This window comes from Protomyctophum parallelum, assembly GCF_964188405.1.
Source record: "Protomyctophum parallelum genome assembly, chromosome: 5".
Classification (NCBI taxonomy): domain Eukaryota; kingdom Metazoa; phylum Chordata; class Actinopteri; order Myctophiformes; family Myctophidae; genus Protomyctophum; species Protomyctophum parallelum.
In genome coordinates, this window is record NC_139702.1 from 51,393,522 (window position 1) to 51,412,310 (window position 18,789).

Here is an 18,789-nt window from a genome sequence, read left to right on the forward strand (position 1 = left end):
TGAGCAGGTTTGCATAATTAACCAGTTGCTTTTACCCCTTCTGAATACAGATGTGTCAGATTCACTTTACTGTCACTTAGTTGCATGGTCAGGTACATACAGTACATATCTTATGCTTGGAAGCTCCAATATAATAAAACATGACATAAAACATGGTAAAAAAAAAACCTAAACACTGAACAATAAAAACACAGGGCAATATGTCAAAGAGTACGGAAGGTTATTGCACATTCAGTCACTCTGCATTTAGCATCCTGACAGCCCGTGGTAAGAAACTGTTCCTCAGCCTGCTTGTGTGTGCTGGGAGGATCTTGTACCCCTTCACCCTTTTTGACTTGAAAATAGTCTTTTGTGGGGGTGGTTTTTTTTGAGTCAGTGCTGTGTGTAGAGGTCCTCCATACTGGGCAGCTCACACCCAGTGATCTTCTCAGCAGTGCGGACGACCCTCCTCATCACCTTGCGGTTCCTGTCCGTGCAGCTGCTGTACCGATGTGAAGCTGCCTGTCAGGAGCTTAGAGTATACTCTATGGTCAGGAGGCTCTATTGTGCCTCTGTAGAAGTCCCTGATGGTGTTGGGTCTCAGGCCGAACTGTTTCAGACGCCCAAGTCCATAGGCGCTGTTGGGCCTTTTTTTTTACCACTGCGGTTACATGGCAGTCCCAGGTCCATTGAATTAGAAACCATTCACTCATCCATGATCAAAGATGGTAAAGTGATAACTGATAATGTTTTTATAAATAAAATATATTCTGATAGTATTCAATTTGTCAGTATCGGGGATCTCCCCTGGTCTCCAGTTGTTTAATAAATACATTTTCAGAGAGATAACATTGCGTAATGAACGTGACGTCAATATCGCAAGCGTGTGAATGGCCAATCACAAAACTACTAGGAAACGTCGCCGTCTGCTCCCCTGCGCTTCTTGAAAACATGTCGCCCATGAAGCTGTGTGTTCCTGGTGAGTTTCAAAATAATGTACTTTTAAAGTTTTATCTTTAATAATACCTTAATTGATACTAAAAGCTAATGGGTGTTTTGGGGGCTGTTGACTCGTCATGGGTCGTTCATGTTTAGTACGTACTGTATGTGCTCGACTCGTGAGTTACTACAGTCTACGTAGCTTACTAGCTTATGCAGTGCTAACTGCCATGTGTTTACAGTGTTGTGCTAAAACTTCAATCCCCTTAATGCCTGTGTTCGAGGCGTTTTTGCATTATTTCACGAAAATATTCACATGAGTAGATACTGCTAATAATTTGCTGTGGTACTACTATTTGACTTTCCAGAGAGAGGTAGCAGAGCTTGTAGTTTTGACGTGCCCTGCCCATCGCCTCGGGCAAACTTGAGTTGCTTCATCCATCTGTTAACTTGTTATGTTTCGCTCTTGACGGGAGGTTTCCCTGATTTGTGGTCTAGCAAATTGTTTTCTTGAAAGAGCAATGGTAACCTGGTTAGAGTAATGGCGCTCCTGATGAAGTTGTAATGACTTCACTAATGTAAATTATAGTAAAGTCCGTGCATAATTGTTGAAGGTGGTGCTACAGTATGTGTACATATCAGAGCTATCAACAATATATCGGATAACTCATTAACCTCCTGAGTCCTACTTAGTGATACGATTAGCCCTACAAGCAGAAACCAATGGTACTGAAGTTTCTGACATTTTTGAGACCCAGACCATGGGGTCCTATTCCACCTCCACCCTGCCACCGGGTACGCACACTCACACATAAATAAACGTAAATACGTTCGGATATGTCCTTCTGCACTCTTTGACGGCTTTTTTTCGTTTGAGGGCTTCTGAAAGTGTGAACTTTAAGTACCTAGAAATACCGCTGCGAATATCTCCTGTGGCACGGAAGCCGTTAAGTATTTTTAATTTAAATTTAAAACTTTGTTTGACCGATTTGGTCGCTTTGATTCTTCTTTTCCTTCCTTGTTTATTGACACCTCATTGTACCGCCTATCTGGCTAGCTAGTGGCGCTATAGCTATGACAGAGCAGATCAGAGGCAGGAACGTAGCCGGCACAAGCCAACCGCACATCGGGAGGCGGTACAATAAACGGTAAATAAACAAGAAGAATCCAAGCTTCCAAATAGGTCAAACAAAAAATACTTAACGGCTTCCGCGACACAAGAGAATTCGCAGCGGTATGTATAGGTACTTATAGTTGACACCTTTAGAATAACTCAAAAGAAAAGAAGACACGCAGACACGATGTTACCGAGGATATTTATGTCCGCGTTCCAACATTCCCATACGAAAACAAAGTAGCGCACAGGGACCCTACGGGTCAGCCCGGTTCGGTTCGGATTGGGCTGACCCAGGGTGTTCCGAGGGTAACAAGAAGACTCGCCCCGTTTCTGTTTTTCCTCACAGAATTTTCCCCAATGTGAGGGTTGGGAGAGGCTGGACAGCAGACGGCTGGACTTTGAATTTCTCTAACTATAAACTTTCATGACAGCAGACAGCCTAAGTACAAATATAATTTATGAAAATCTACTACATTGAAGTCTGTTCACAGAAGTTGTTGTAGGATATGTGGGGATTATCTGACGAGGTACCATTTGAGTGTGCAAAACCTTACATATACTAAATAATACTAAATTGTTTATAGGGTAAATATAAGTAAAATAATATAGCCTTTCTACAGGAGTATCTTTTTATATTTTTCCAAAAAGAATACAAACAGCCAATAGCATATTACAAAGTTATCCCCCTCACTGGTGACAATTCCGGGAGGAAAAACTGGCAAGCACCGGGTCGAGTCTTCCGGTATTCGTTCCGAGAGGGGCTATGATACGATGTGAGTTATATTTATCCCAAAGTTCTGTTCGGCACCTGCACACGTCAAGAACCATGTGGGCCAAAGGAATTTGGAAAAGGGTGTGGGTCTCTATCCTTGTATAAACATGCCCTCAGACTCATGTCTTGTATCTAATCATGTGATGTACAACTATGGTGTTCTACATTACATATTGGGCACAAACTACCTGACAAAGTTCAGCTTTTTCTTTTCAATCAACCAGAATAAGTCAATAAGAAACAGTTAAGGTCTTGAAGTTTGTTTACTTAAGAAGTGTAACTTTTATCTTTATTTCGGTCCATTTGAAAAAGCAAAAATACATGCATACATTAGAGTCCACTTATACAAGTGGCACCGAAAAGGTGTAGGCTGAAGCCGAGGCTTATTTTGCCTACCCTTTTTGAAAAAAAAGAAAAATAAACGTTGGTTTCAAAATTGAAAGTAGTAACACATTGGTCATCAGATAAATTGAAAAAAAAAAAGCAAAGAAATCTAGGCAAACATAGGTTTTAACAAAACTAAGACAAATCTAAGCAAAAGACAATTTTTACATACTCTAATTTGAAGAGTAACAAAAGTTCCAAAATTAACGAGTTTCAAAACAAGACTTAACCCATTCTGAACGGGTACCCATTTTGGTGTCAGCATCATGTTATGCTTTAGCTATTTAAAAATAGCAGATCTACAAGCTCATATCGCGCCACCGAGTGGCGCGATACGAGCTTGTAGGTCTGCTATTTTTGAAAAATCGAAGAACAACTGACATTTTTAGAATCTGATCTCAGGTCAGAATGGGTTAATCAGACCAGTGTGTTGTCCAGTGGAAACCTCGTATGAATCTGATCTCAGGTCAGAATGGGTTAAGAAGTGTCATTCTCCAGGCAGCATATTACAAGAAGGCTACAAAAATCAATAAAAAAACGTTGTATCTATATAAGGACGGACGCACATGCATGGAAGAAAAGAAAATTCAAATATGCCCACAAATAATACCAATAAAAAAACTATTATGCAAAAAAGGATCAGACGAAGGCACTCTTGTGGAATAATTTAAAAGGCCTTTATTAAAATTTTAAAGGCTTTTAAACTTTTCCAACAGAGTTCCTTCACTGTCTTGGTCTCATCCTTTTCTGCATCAATTCTGTCACCCAGGTGTACCTAGCCTGGGATCAATACCATTTTCGGGGTTTCTGATCCTGTCGAGAGCAGAAATAACTTGTCAAGTTGTAGTCACTGGTTTGTAGTCATCAGGTCAAAACCACCAAACCGGAACCAAAATTACCCAAAATAATTCCCTGTGATCAAGGGCATCATCATTTTAGGGCTTACCCAATAAAACCCTTAGTGTCGTATAGCTTCTAGGAATAGTTTTTGGTATATCCATCTTCTATTCCAACTTGTGGCGACTGGCAAGACTAAACTAGTAGTTCTACTCGGTTCAGCATTTAAATGGGGATTGGGGGAACCAAAACAAGTATTGGTGGCCTAGACTGGATCACACAGGCCAGTTTGGAACAAATACCAGACTTTCCTCCGATGTGGAAAGTCTGACGCAAGGTTAAGGTGTACCAGAGTACCTTGTTGGGGATTTTTATTCCAGCCAAACTGATGTGCTCCATTCTCTCTTGTTTTCTACAAAAACTATTATGTTATAGTGTGAGAAATGAAATCTACCATCGCCCCTCAATCTGTCTCTCCTTCACCTTGTCTGTTTGTATAGGTGACAAGCTGTGCAGCACAGAGGACTGCATACCCGGCACAGGCGTGTACCTTCGACACGGCTACATCTATTCTTCACTAGCAGGATATGTGCTGAGGAAAAACGAAGGAGAGGAGGTGTGTGGTGGAATCGGGGGTTAACTAGAGTGGCAAACTCTAAGGGAAAACAGAGGGAATTCAACAACACAACTCAAATGTGTTACTTGGGAGTAAGTGTTGTGCAGCCTGCACAATACTGGGGGTGTAACTGGGGCCAAATGAGTTTGTTCAGTGCTTCCGTTGAAAATATGCATAGCCATGTCATGTTTTGGAGGCATATTATGATCTGAACAGGTTTTATGCAGCTGTGTGTACATGTCTTGTTTTTCTCTCTCTGTGTCCCTGCACAGTTACCCGTGATCTCAGTGGTGAGGGAAACAGAAACACAACTACTGCCAGATGTTGGAGCAATAGTCACCTGTAAGGTAAGGGTAATGTATTCATGGCATGCATAAACTGTAATACGCCCATTCCGAGAAACAAAATTCAATGTACTCTTGGTTAAATGGTTATCATTGTAATCGTTTCTGAGTTATGCAATTTAAGGCAAATGGTTTGCAAGGAACCTACTGTTTCTGCATGATTTTCAGAACAAAACGTATAACAAAAATCACACACGTGTGAACTGAGTGGTGCAATTCCCCCCCCCCCCCCCCTCTCTCTCTCTCTCTCTCTCTCTCTCTCTCTCTCACTCTCTCTCATTAGAGTCACTACCCCTCTCACTGTTTCTGGCGCCCCCTACTGCTATTATTAAGTCACATACTCATGCTCACACAGACAGACACACACACAAACAAACAAACACAGACACACACACAAACAAACAAACAGGTACGAGGACATTGCAAGCTGGTTGTAGGAGTGGTTGCACCACTCAAAAATCAATCACAATTTGCGAAACATCTCTGGAATCTATGTATTCAGATCGTTCCTTGAGAGATTCTCAACGTAAACCACCCTCCATGCTAGCATAAATTGAATATACTGTACATCAGAGGGGATGTGTGAGTGCCATTCTTTTTTTCCCCCCACTGTTTTGTTTATTCAAGATTCAGGGTATACAGTAAATCAAACGATGACAGTATGGGCTGTATTTTGCGTGTCTTAAGTACCAGGTCTTATTCCCTAACTTGAGTAAACTAAAGACCTGGAGGCGTGATCAATGCCATTTGGCTATTCTGAGTGGCCAAAGAGCATTGATCACGCCTCCAGGTCTTTAGTTTACTCAAGTTAGGGAATAAGACCTGGTACTTAAGAACACGCAAAATACAGCCCTATATGTGACACACCCATACGGAACATATCAACGAGATAACATGTACATATATAAATGTTGTGAGCACCATACACAAAATATTGTGGCAGCATCAAATATAATAAAACATTTAAATAAAAAGTTGCATAGTCCTATGCTAACATGGAAGCGACACTGATACAAACCACATAACCTGAATCTTTTTTTTTTATAGTTTTATTAGGATCCCCATTAGCTGGTGCATAGCAGCAGCTAATCTTCCTGGGGTCCACACAGAACATAAAAACATGACATTCGACATGAATGACATTACAGGACATACATTACAGGACATGTACAGGATATATAAATAAAATTAAAATATCCTAATCATGATCGTGTGTGTGTGTGTGTGTGTGTGTGTGTGTGCGTGCGTGCGCGCATGTCCGTGCGCGTTCAAGGGCCCTACAGTTGGGTTTCAAGATGCCTCTTCAATTGTCTCTTGAAACTTGATTTAGTTTTTTCTTTTGTGATTATAGCTGGCAGTTTGTTCCACTCAGCCATGGCTAGTCTATACAGTACTGTGTGCTGCATAGACCCTGTTCTGGCTTTAGGGACTTGATAGCACCCTGTGGCATGTCTAGTCTCATATTGATGTAATTTAGAGCTGTGTGTAAATTGATTGTATAAGCAGGTAGGATGTTTCGTTTCATTAATATGTCTCAAGAAAACAAGGAGTGATATTGTCAGCCTCTCTTGGACTGTCGTCCAGGAGAGCTTGACATGCATTTTTATAACATTACATCTCATTGTACATCTCAGGGCAAGTCGAGCTGCTCTGTTCTGAACCCGCTGCAGCTTTCCCAGATCTCCCTTGTTTGCTCCTGACCAGATCATTGAGCAATAGTCCAGATGTGAGAGGACTAGAGTTTCAATAACCTGTTTGGTCAGTTGATGTGTCAGGAACTCTAAACCCCTTTTTACAACCGATATATTCCTCCCCATCTTTACCAACACTGAATCAATGTGTCTCGACCATGATAGGTTGTTCACTAGCTTAACACCCAAAAGCTTTGTTTCCTCCACCTGCTCGACCTTTACATTATTCAACGTCGGATTCAACTGCGGTTTGGAACTTAATACATGGTTTGTGGCAAATACAATGTTTTTTGAATGTTAAGCACTAATTTGTTGCTGGTCACCCATTTGATTACTGTTTCCAGTTCTTTGTTCAAAATCTCGGTTATCTCACCTATTGTAGTACCTTGTGTATATATTGTCGTGTCATCTGAATACATTGAGACCTGTGCTTTTTCAAGGGCTAGTGGAAAATCATTTGTAAAAATGGAAAATAATAAAGGACCTAATGAACTTCCTTGGGGGATTCCACTCCTAACACATCTAGCATCTGATATACTGCCATTAAAGAATACACTTTGAGTTCTGTCACATAGATAGTTTTCAAGCCATAGTAACGCCTTAGGGGTGAAACCATAGCACTCCAATTTATCAATTAAGATTTCATGATCTATTACATCAAAGGCAGCACTATAGTCTAACAGTACTGCTCCCACCAAGTTAAAAAAAAACAAAAAAAAACAAGACAAACATACGACAAGACAAGACACAACATGGCATTGTCATTGGTCACCCTTCCAAAACACAATGGACATGGCAGTGCATCACTGCATCCACACATGGCTCCTAATAATAAATATACTGAACAACCCAGCTGCGTCGGGAATCTAGCATGCTCAAATCCAGGATTAAACTAATTCAATCTGGAATAGCCTGAAACTGCAAGTAATTTACTAGTGCGAGGAAGTGGCCCCATGTGTCCTCAAATTTGGATACGGAGCCTCTTAGGATGCATCTAATTTCTTCTAATTTAATAAAGTGGAGTACATCTCTAATCCAGTGAAGATGGGTTGGGGGGGAGCAGAGGACTTCCGTTTCATCAGAATTAGACGCCTAGCTATGTTGAGCCATTCTGATCTCTTGTCTGTGCAGGTGACCAGCATTAATCCCAGGTTTGCCAAGGTTCATATCCTGTATGTAGGCTCCACACCACTGAAGGACCGCTTCAGAGGCACTATAAGGTAACCACAAACCACAGAGCCCATTATTTGTTTACACTGCCCATCCCTTCTTGCCGCAGGATCAGCTGCTGAATTTTCTCTGTTGAAATGTGTCTTTGGAGTTGTGATTGATCTTTCTTTTCTTTATCAACAATCAATAAAATAGTTTTCACACACAAACCATGGAAAATGTCCATGGAATCAGGTCAGGATATTGTCCGGTGTTATCCTTTGACATATAGAGAATGTCCATTTCAGTTGCGGTCACACATGAAGGTAAATAGTTTGTTTGATAAGGTGAGGAGCGGTGTCTGGGTAGTTTGATAAGGTGAGGGCGGTGTCTGGGTAGTAGATGACCAAAAGTAGCTACTCCCACTTAAATATAACGGTGTGAGAGACATGCAAGGATCTAACACAATCTTCTTATTTTTTTCTTCCACAGAGCATGATAAATTAATTGAATTGCTCGACATTGATGCACCCTTGCAAAACACAAATGACCTACCATAATAGACCTAATCCTGCATTGCCAAACTATTCCACAATCTCTGAATGTTATAGTCTGGAACTACACCTCCCAAAATCAGAGAAAGCTGTAATTTGTTTGTAGACTAATTTGACTTGCAGTAGGACAAGGCGGGGCATCCGCTTTACCCCCAGATAATTTTCTTTTTAAAGATATGTTTTTGGCATTTTTTGCCTTTTATTGATAGGGTACAGTAATTAGGCAAGAAAGGGGGAGAGAGATCGGGAGTCGAACCCGCGGCACGCCGTCTGGCTGGCTTGGCAGCCTAGGTGCCCAGCTAACCGTCCGGGCCACCCCCAGATCATTTTCAATGATTCCGTGCTCCAGACTGTATGGCGGAAGCATTTGAGAGTCTTGTTAGACTATTGGGCCTAATCCTAGACAACAATCTACAACCTCAACTCAATTGTTGTGCTGAATATTTAGAGATCTTTAACAACCAGTCCTATTAAGAATCCTCATCAAAGGAGCTATCTTAAAGAGCTGGAGAGACGTGGAAACGTCTGTTACTGAACACTATAGTATAAAATTATCAATGATACTTTCATAATATAGAGTACACTAATTTCAACAAAGGAAAAACACTTCCCCTACCTTATTATCTATTTTTGGTCTATGGTATTGTATCTTTATTCAAACTAAGCTTAACTCTCTCTGACATTTTAGGAAAGAAGATGTACGGGCCACAGAGAAAGACAAGGTACTGTATCTGAATTACTTTTAATCACATCATTCAGTTGTTTGTTTACTGTCAGCTATTTCTGGATTGCATTTCTTTCTGAGGATTTTGTCATTGTTGTTTTCAGGTTGAAACATACAAAAGCTTTAGACCAGGGGACATCGTACTGGCTAAAGTGGTATCCTTAAACTGCTCAACTGGTCAATGACCGATACATTTTATGTAGGGATGCACCGAAAGGGAAATTCTTGGCCGAAACCGAATACAGGAAACAGTTGACCGAACATGATTAATATTGTATATCTTTTTTCCTACCATTGCTGTCATGGCCGTACCTTAAAGCTACCTGATTTATGTCAAAATAAATGGTTATGGCAAAACTTAACTTAACTTAAATAATAATCTTTATGGGTCCATCAAACATTTATTCAGCTCTCTTGAATGCATTAATTGCATACACTATTCTGCGATATATTTTCTGCCTATTCGGGGCCGAAATATATATATTTTCTGCAGACGAATATTCGGTGCATCACTAATTTTAAGACTCAAACCATATTGCAGTGTTATTTGTCTGTGGTACGTATTTTGCTTATGGCCTGCATGTTGCTGAACCTTGACCTCACCCAGATATCTTTGGGGGATGTGCAGTCGAACTACCTGTTGACTACAGCAGAGAATGAGCTGGGAGTGGTCATTGCCCACAGTGAAGCAGGTGGGGCATGTTGCTTTTTTTCCTCAAATTTGTCACATTAAACACAGAGGGAATTCAACAACACATTACCACTGCCTGGTGGTACAAGAGCAACAGTGCAGGCTAAAATGTAAGGTAAATTGGCATTTTAGGTTTTGTCAAATTTAGTGTTTGGAAGTGGATGATTTATTTGTCCATTTTGCAACAAAGAAACCTGAGCTTTTCTAATTTATACAAATGTAATTGAACCAATCTGTATGGTAGGGTTAGTAGTAGCCTGGATCCAGCCCAAAGACCCCGCCCACTCTGGCCCCTTTTCCACCGGTTGGTTCCCAATGAGAACCTTTTTGGTTTTTAGTCCATGAGCCAGAGCTCCAAAATTGAAACGTTAATTATGAATTGAGTGGGAAAAACCATACCTATATTAGATTATCACCATGACATTTCCCCAATTGAGTACTTACACGAAGACAATGATTTATTGTATTACAAATTTTACATTTTTAAATATGGCATTATGTAGGAAAATATGCAAAATAGTCGAAAATATGATAAAGCTACTACTGTGGAAGGGTTATCATGTATTAATTTACTTGTATTGATCCTATAAACAATTTAATATAGGGTATAGTTTTCCCACCAATTTTGGAGCTCTGGCTCATGGACTAAAATCCTAAAAGAACTGAACCGGTTCCCATTGGGAACCAACCGGTGGAAAAGGGGTCTCTGAGTGGACTGAGTCTGATAATCAAACTAGGTTAGGAGAGAATTAAGAAAATATAGCTAGCACCTCAGCAGTGGTTGGAGGTGGTCTCCCTATGCTTCCATTGAGAAATATAGATCCTGGTGGCAGGTAAGAGGACTGGTTGACACCTATACATAAGTAGTGGGAATTCCATCTTGAAAAGGGTTCAAATCCTGGGTATGACCTAATGCTGCATCAGAATTCAATTCAATGAATTGTGGATCTAAAGGAGACAACTGGGCTCCATTATTGTCAATTATCTGTTGTGCATGAACTCTCATAAATAAATGTTTAGCTATGTTCTCACTCCAACTGTCTCTATTTCTCCTGGCCTTATAAAACAGGTGCTCAGATGGTTCCCATCAGCTGGTGTGAGATGCAGTGCCCACGAACACATGCCAAAGAGTATCGCAAGGTAGCACGGGTACAACCAGAGTACCTGCAGGCATGAGATGTCTCCACTCTGGGACGTGCAACACTCCTCCACACGGAACACACAGCTTCATCTTATCCTCAATCAGTCTGATAAATGTATAGTTCTTAATGCATGGGTCATTTGCATAGAGCTAGCAGCATTCTGATCTAATACCTCTTTAAAAAGACCAACCCCTTAGCTCCAGCATATCTAAATGTTAAGATCTACTCATGCCAGCCTGAAGAAATGGCAATACTTGCTGCTCTTGTAAAATTGTGTCTGGGTATACTTTTAGTGACATGAAATTAGTAATTTTTGCAACTGTTGCTAAATATACTGCAGAGAAATAAAACTGCAGGAGAACATGAAGTTTTATTTTCTTTTTTCCAGCACAGGTGAAATATTTGGCTAACATTAGCTTATCGGCTTGCTGGCAGGCTAAAATAAGCATACAAATAGATCAAGTCATTTATAGGACAAGGCTGTTAAAAGCAATACGTCTGAATGAATGTTTAGACAAATTTGTGTGGGCAGCAACTTGCTGTGGCTTAGACTAGAAATGCTGAGGGGCCGGAGACGACAAACATGTTTTGTCAACAAGGCATGTGCTTTGTTTGATAGAAATAAGAGTGAATCATCTCATGTTTTTTCCCATCTGTGCCTGAGTTAAGTAATTGAAATGGGTAATGAGAGTTGTCTTTAGAAAAGCTCATACCTTTTTACATAAGGTGAATGTAACTTTTAAATGAGCTTTCTGTTCAATCAAATCAACATGACAACATTCAATGGTCAAACATGTCCTTTATTTTGACAGTGTTTCCAAGACAGGGGTACAAAATCCTGCAACAAGCAGAAAAATATTGTTTCCATTTTCTGTTTTGTGACCATTATACATTTGCCTTTTCTCCATTCCATGTCTATATACACTTTAGAGTAGAGATCGGTGCAAAACTGAAATAAAGTAACCATCAATGTGAAGCCATTGGTACATTTGTCTTAGCTATGGTTTCTTGCATTTTGTTTACAACTCCTGATGGCTTTGCTTCCAAATGGAAAGAATTACAGCATGGAAAAACTCCATCGTTGGAGTATGTTCAGGCTCTCCTTCAGTCTCTTGAGCAGGCACCCTAAACTGTTGGTCTTTATCTCAACGAGACAAACTGAATACGTAAATGTATGCAGATTCATATATATATATATCTTCTTCCCAAAAGGACTTTCAAACTAGGAAGTGTATGACCTGGTCAACCTCCAATGACATGCATAAGATCTGGTCATCCCAGTTTAGGAGGTTCAAAGTAAAACATATTTAGGACTACAGTCGAGCCCATTCTACTCTATGGCTCCAAGACATGGACACTTTCAAAGAAATTAGAGAAATGGTTGGATGGCACTTAAAATAGAATTCCATACTAAAAGGCTTTCTTACCTTTTTTTGTAGTTGTTACGTCCAGGTGTTATTTTGTGCAAAAGCTCCTTATTGGATATTTCCCCTACCAATGAATTGCATTGAATTGAATGGGGGTATGGGGTGTAATTCGCTTATTTCCATCGCTCAAAATTATAATTTCTTTCTTCATAATGTAAATAATATCCCAAGCGGCACACTTTACTACTTCTTTCGATGGAAATAAGCGAACTAGCATAACACCCCATAGGGCTTATGGTAGGGAAAATAGCCAATAAGGAGTTTTTGCACAAAAAAACACCTGGACCTCTTTGGTGGGTAACAACTACAAAGAAAGGTAAGAAAGATAAGAAAGCATTCTAGCATGGAATTCTCCTTTAACCCGCCTTCTAATGAGAGCGCAAAGTCTCTCTTGGAAGAGCCACCCATCGGCTTCTCTATTCCGATCCAGAAGAATAGTTTCCTGGCCACTGTTACAGCACTGATCATGAGGTTATATCTTCCCTTCTCTGGAATCCTGCCTCAAAGCAGACCAGAGGTAGAAAACTGTCGTTCCCTGATGTCATCACTAGGGACACATGTATTAGTAAGCATTAACTGGGGATGGCGTAGCATTGTGAAATCCATGATCTCGACCGCCGTCGAAAAATGATGTAGTCTTCATTGATGCTCAAGAGATTTATAAACTGTAATCTCAGTTGTGAAGTGTACATTATTAGAGCTTGGGATCTTTTCACTATAAAAAGCATTTAAAAATATATTCAGAATTGAAAGTTCCATCTGTTCAAGTCTCAAAGGATCCTTTCAATCATCAAATCGGACAGATCGACATGCATTAACATCAATAGAAAACTTCTTAGTGGGTGGTGCGGTAAACCCAAATCCTGACCCCTTGTTATTAAAGTCCATGCGTCGTGATTGGGCTTGTTCAAATTCTCCCAGGAGTGCTTGTTGCAAATTATCTTGTGCCTGTTTATCCAGTGCCATATTTTCCCGCCCAGCTATTGAAACCGCTGGTTGGGCACCTTTTTTAAAGCCACCCATTAACCTGAGAAACTTCTGCTGCTTTTCAGCGCTGTCAAATTGAGCACTAGCCCATTGGCCCACGCCCTGGTGAACAAAAACAAAGATATATATTAGAAATTATATATACAGTATTTTGTTTCAACAGTCTATAGTTGCTAGGAGATGTGAAAACCAGATGAACAAGACACTAATATTCAGGGCAACTGTGTTATTGTTTACACTTTAGTCAGACAAAGTACAAGTCACATTGAAAGGCTTAAAATGTAAAGTTTGAATCGACTGACCGAAGCTGTGGGTTGTGTTTGAGGTTGAGATGCCTTGTCAACCTCCATCTGTAGAGCCAATCTCCTTTGCTACATCAAAAACATTGTTAATGTGTTAATTATAACTTGGTCATGGTAGCAATTATTTTGTTAAACAAAGTTGTTATAACATATCCTATGTTTTAGTTATAAGGACATATTTGAGTAAACTTTTTACTGTTTCAAATTGAGTACAAGGTCCACCAGCTTCACAAAATAATTCACATGGGAACAGACTAGAATTAAACATAGTCAGAACAACAAAAGAATATTATTATATGGTGACAGATGTAGAAATCTACCTGGTTGATGGTCGTCTCATCTGTATTTCCATGCTTCTTTGACAGAAAGACCACATCTGCATGGGAGGCCACCTTGGACACAACACAGCAACAACTTCAACAAGGGGCAATACTTTTGTAACCGGGTTAATTCAAGCAGGGTTTACAGCAAAAGGAAAGAGGACAACTTTAGTTTTTTTCAACCAAGGTCAATGTTTTAGATTGTTATTAGAGAAAGTAAAAGATGAGTGTTCATTTTTTTTCATTTGCTGCTTTCTTTTGTTTAAGGGATTTTAGCGGTTTTTGACAGGTGGCGGGGGCATTCGAGCATGGGGCTAAATATGTATATATCCTTTTTTACAAAATGTTATAGCGATTTATTTTATTATTTACTATAGTCCTACAAGACCCCAAGAAATTATATCTGGCCACAAAAGATCACGGGATCTACTGAATGTGTCAAACTGACATATTGAGCCTATGACACACAGTGTGGCTTCCCCCCAGTAGGCTACATTCACATTCAGTAGATCCTGTGATCTTCTGTGGACAGATGTAATTTCTTGGGGTCTAGTAGGACTATAATAAATAAAATAAAATAAATCGCCATATTTTTTTTAACAAATACATATTTAGCTCCATGTTCGAATGCCCCCTCCCCGTCAAAAACAAGCTAAAATCCCTAAAACGAAAGAAAACAGCAATTGAAAAATAATTACCACTCATCTTTTACTTTCTCTAATAACCTAAAACATGAACCTTGGTTGAAAAATAAATAAAGTTGTCCTTTATCTTGATACGAACAATCTGATGACCTTAGAGCTTAAACTTCACCTCTTGGCCGTGCTGCTTTTCACTGTCACAATGTTCCACTTTGATCTTCTTGTTCTTCTTTCTCTTCTTCCCATCACCCTTTTCTACTTCTGCCTCTTTCTCTATCTTGATTTCTACACCAGGGGGATTCTTTCCCTCCTTCTTCTTGCCTTTTATGCCGCCTGCCAAAGTGGTGAGCAATTCTCCACTCCAGCCTTCCACACTGACCTCCGAGTCCTTCTTCTTCCTTTTCTCCTTGGGTTCCCCCTCTTCCTCTAACCGCACAGGGGCTTTCCGCTTCTTCTCTTTCAGTCCTTCCTTCTCACTTTTCTCTTTCAGTCCTTTCTGCTTCTCACTCTTCTTCTCAGTCTTCTCTTTCAGTCCTTTATTCTTACTCGCCTGCTCTGTCTTCACCTCATTAGTGACGCGGTCCATGGCCTCGTCTCTGTTGTTGGTGTGCTGACTTTCTTCAATCTCCCCTTCCTCCTGTGTTGCAGCTTCAGCTTCCTTGTTCTTCCTCTTCTTCTTGACCTGTTGTTTCACCTCCAGTATTTCTGCCTCTTCTGATGGCTCCTCTCCCTGCATCTTGGCTGCTTCTTTTCTTCTTTTCTTCTTCACAGTTTCCACCTCAACTGCTCCCATCTCAACCTTAGGGACCAGTTCCTTCACCATCTTTTTCGCACTCACCCCCTCACCTCTGTCTTGCTCTGCAAGTGCAGAGCTTCTCTTCTTTCTCTTTTTCATGCCCTTCATCAGATCCTCTGTCCCTTCAGCGCACGTGGTTGAAGCCACAATCTGCCCGTTCTTCTCTTTCTTTGCCTTCTTCAGGAGTTTGACCTCTGCTCCCACTTTTTCTCCATTCTCCACCTTGATATTTTCCACTGGAGGTTCAGACTGTACATACTTGTTTTTCATTTTCTGCTTTTTTCTCTGTTCTTTCCCCTCACTTACTTCCTCCTTTACAGAGTTGAATACAACTTCACCTCCGTTACATTCAGCTTCAACTTTGGCACTATAGTTGCAGGCCAATGTTTTTTTCTTCTTTTTGCTTTTTGTTTCTTGACCAATGCTGTTCATTTCCTTGACATTGTGCCCCTTCTTCTTCCCTTTCTTCTGGACATCCTCCTCTGCTCCCAACTTCTCTCCATCCTCCACCTTGATATTTTCCACTGGATGTTCAGACTGAACTGACTTCTTTTTCTTTTTCCCCTCAGCATGTAACTCCTTTACAGAGTTGCGTGCAACTTTACCTCCATTATCCTCAGCATTAACTTTGGCACCATTTTTCCCAGCCAATGCTTTTTTCTTTTTGCTGGTTTCTTGAACAAATCCATGAATGTCCTTCACATCGTGGTTATGGGTATCATTTGCAGTGTCATTGTGTGTCACCTTCTTCTCTGTTTCAGCTCCTCTATCCTGTTTTGAAGTCTCCTCTATTTTCACCGGCACCTGTGCGCTATTCTTTTTCTTTCTTTCCTTCACTCCTCCTTCGCTTTCCTCAATGATAGAGATGACTTCCCTCTCAGGCTGGGTGGCTTTTCTTCGCTTCTCTTTCTTCTCCATCTTTCCATTCTGTTCATCTGAGTTAGCGACCTCCTTTTTCATCTCCAAAGCAACCATTCTTTGGCATGCCTGTTGGAAAATAATTGTGCAGAAAAGAATATTGGGATAAATGACTGTAGAAACTGTGTGAGAGAGATTTTTTGCATACATTGTTCTATCTTGATTGTTTTGTTCCACTTTTGCGTTGGCAATGTAAACGCATGTTTTCTCGTGCCAATAAAGCTCCTTTGAAATAGAGAGAGAGAGAAGAAAAACAAACCAAATGTTTGGCTGGTTTGCTGGGCTGGGACTCCTGATCAATGTCTTTCTGCAGAGCCAGTCGCTTTTCCTGCATAAAATATGAAACCATGTAAAATATCTGAACACAAACTCATGGTACATTTACACTTTCTTTACTGATGTATTATATTCAACATGCATAAAATATAGTCTTGAAACAAAAAAAAACTTATTTTAACTGGTATGTATGTACCTGGTCAATGATAAATGTTGTAGGTCTCTTTGGCACAAAGATCAAGTCCTCATCGGAATCCGTCTGAAATCAAACAAATTTAAAAGTGTCTGTTAAATCTATTCAATCTCATCTGTTTAAGGACAGTACTTCAGTTCTGATGCCATGGTCATTGCTTTATCAGGACACTGTCGTTTAGTTTAGTTTATTTATTTAGCACATAGTTATAAAAAAAAGATCACACCCGTGTGAAGTGAGGGGCGCTAATATATTAAAGTCAAACTCATGTTGATTAGGTGATGTAAAACAAACGGTGCGAACACAAACATTAAATGCCATTAACAATAAAGAGACAATATGACATAATGAGGTACATTATGACGTAAATTTTCCCTTCATTGTCAATGGCGTTTACAAAAGAAACATTGAACTAAAGACAAACATTAAACCTGTGTTTAGGAGGGGCTGGCGCCCCTTGAAAATAGACAATACATATCAATGAACCGAAATACTGTGCAAGGAAAGGAAGAAGCAAGCTGCCTTATTTGGAATCCTTTCTTTAATGGAAGAGGTCATTAATTAAACAACAAGATTAAAAGTTCAATAAGAATACAAGTTGACAAAAGGGAGCAGGCGAGCAGCTGTGCAAATAAATAAAAACACAGAAACTGCACAAGAAAGGGTAATAGATAATACAACAAAAACACAAAAGAAAATATAGCACATCAAACTAAATCATGTACAGTAGACTACAGCGAGGAAGAAATAAGATATTGCTTTAAATGTTTCTTGAATATTGGCAAGGATAATGAGGACTTAAGTGATGCAAGTGTGCACTGTATGCCCAATCATACAATAAGCACCTGTTGCCGAAGTACGGTATGTATTGTGTACTTTACTTTATGCTACTTCCTTTCTATATCAATAAACTTCAGATATTGTCATCGTGCAATACTGCTCGGTGTCATCTTGTTGTCCTAGGTTGCCAGGCAGTCGCCACAGAATCAAAATCCTCACTCACAACCTGTAATTCGAGTTAGAATTAGAGGAATACTATTGGGACCACATGGAGGGTAGTCAGAAGAGTGGGCACAGTTTGCGAGAAGTCTGGGCAGATGTAGCCATGGTGCACCCACATGACGAGCGTCATGGCGCTCTCGGTGTGCAACTGTGGACGAACCCCGTTTGAGAAAAGTAGCCGGGGCGCTCGGATAAAAATGCTTTTTATTAAACAACGCGGGATGCAGCAATGCTAATCGCCGTACGTACCAGCAAATGTCTAACACCCGTGGCACATGTGGCGAGGACTTTATATTTGAAATCGGAATGTTTATATACACGTTTGGACTGTAAATGTAGCGATTGCGTAAAACAGGCTGCAGTTAGCGTCATGACAGTCATGTTTCAGGGCTAGGGCAGATGGTGCACCGTGTAATCATTTAAGTAAAGTGGATGGCAGAATTCATACCAACTATATATAAAATAAAATATACAATGTTGAACGATCCAATAGATAGCTCAGTCAGCCTCAGGACGCCTGGGCAAATTTGGAGGTAAGAATTGGCACGGTCACCACAGCACTATTATAGCAAGATTCAAGGCTTCAATGGTGAAAAATATGTAATGCTTCCATTTTGAACCTACACCATGTTTTTATCATGATAGCCTAAGATTTAGACTCTCTACGAGGGAGAGTCTAAATCTCAGGCTAGTGTTATGAGCAAAAGGAGCCATAATGCCGGCGTATACTAGCTGTTAGCCACATTATTTACAGCTATAGTGGCATGCGACAGGCATACGAACAAGGTATAATGTGCAGTGTTGTGCACATGATACTAATTAAACAGTCAGTCGGCCTGGGTAGCCTACTGGCTAGTATTTCAGAACAGATTGAATAAATTCAATGGATAATTTGTAATGCAAGAAGATAACTCACTTTGACGATTCACGTGGAGGTGGAAATTGGAAAACCAACGTGTTTATAAGCTTAACCCGGAAGTAGTTTAAT

At 40.2% G+C, this 18,789-nt stretch overlaps 2 protein-coding genes across 3 annotated transcripts; one reads left to right on the forward strand and one right to left on the reverse strand.

Moving 5' to 3' along the window:
• Positions 1-902: 902 nt before the first annotated feature.
• exosc1 (exosome component 1) lies at positions 903-11,915 on the forward strand. The gene is made up of 8 exons (XM_083766169.1): positions 903-958; positions 4,529-4,644; positions 4,917-4,991; positions 7,811-7,899; positions 9,071-9,104; positions 9,211-9,261; positions 9,714-9,798; positions 10,867-11,915. The coding sequence occupies exons 1-8, from the start codon at positions 931-933 to the stop codon at positions 10,971-10,973; spliced, it is 585 nt and encodes a 194-aa protein (XP_083622295.1). The 5' UTR covers positions 903-930; the 3' UTR covers positions 10,974-11,915.
• An 801-nt stretch (positions 11,916-12,716) lies between these two features.
• Positions 12,717-18,777, reverse strand: knop1 (lysine-rich nucleolar protein 1). Of its 2 annotated transcripts, XM_083764250.1 has the most exons (8): positions 18,718-18,777; positions 16,803-16,865; positions 16,590-16,658; positions 16,013-16,399; positions 14,789-15,961; positions 13,976-14,047; positions 13,656-13,724; positions 12,717-13,455 (listed from the first exon to the last, which is right to left on the reverse strand). In XM_083764250.1, exons 4-8 carry the CDS (start codon positions 16,385-16,387, stop codon positions 13,150-13,152), a joined length of 1,995 nt encoding a protein of 664 aa, XP_083620376.1. In that variant the 5' UTR covers positions 16,388-16,399; positions 16,590-16,658; positions 16,803-16,865; positions 18,718-18,777; the 3' UTR covers positions 12,717-13,149. The 2 variants fall into 2 exon arrangements, with proteins under 2 accessions (XP_083620376.1, XP_083620375.1); XM_083764249.1 differs by having other exon boundaries at positions 14,789-16,399.
• Between the last annotated feature and the right edge of the window lie 12 nt (positions 18,778-18,789).

Excerpts from the sequence above, each read along its gene's own strand:
- knop1 (XM_083764249.1), bottom strand. The coding sequence starts at position 16,387 with ATGGTTGCTTTGGAGATGAAAAAGGAGGTCGCTAACTCAGATGAACAG. Across the intron at positions 13,725-13,975 it reads ATGAGACGACCATCAACCAG|CAAAGGAGATTGGCTCTACA; the intron begins GTAGATTTCTAC and ends TTTTTGATGTAG. Across the intron at positions 13,456-13,655 it reads AAACACAACCCACAGCTTCG|GGCGTGGGCCAATGGGCTAG; the intron begins GTCAGTCGATTC and ends TTTGTTCACCAG.
- exosc1 (XM_083766169.1), top strand. The coding sequence starts at position 931 with ATGTCGCCCATGAAGCTGTGTGTTCCTG. Across the intron at positions 9,105-9,210 it reads GGGCCACAGAGAAAGACAAG|GTTGAAACATACAAAAGCTT; the intron begins GTACTGTATCTG and ends TGTTGTTTTCAG. Across the intron at positions 9,262-9,713 it reads ACATCGTACTGGCTAAAGTG|ATATCTTTGGGGGATGTGCA; the intron begins GTATCCTTAAAC and ends GACCTCACCCAG.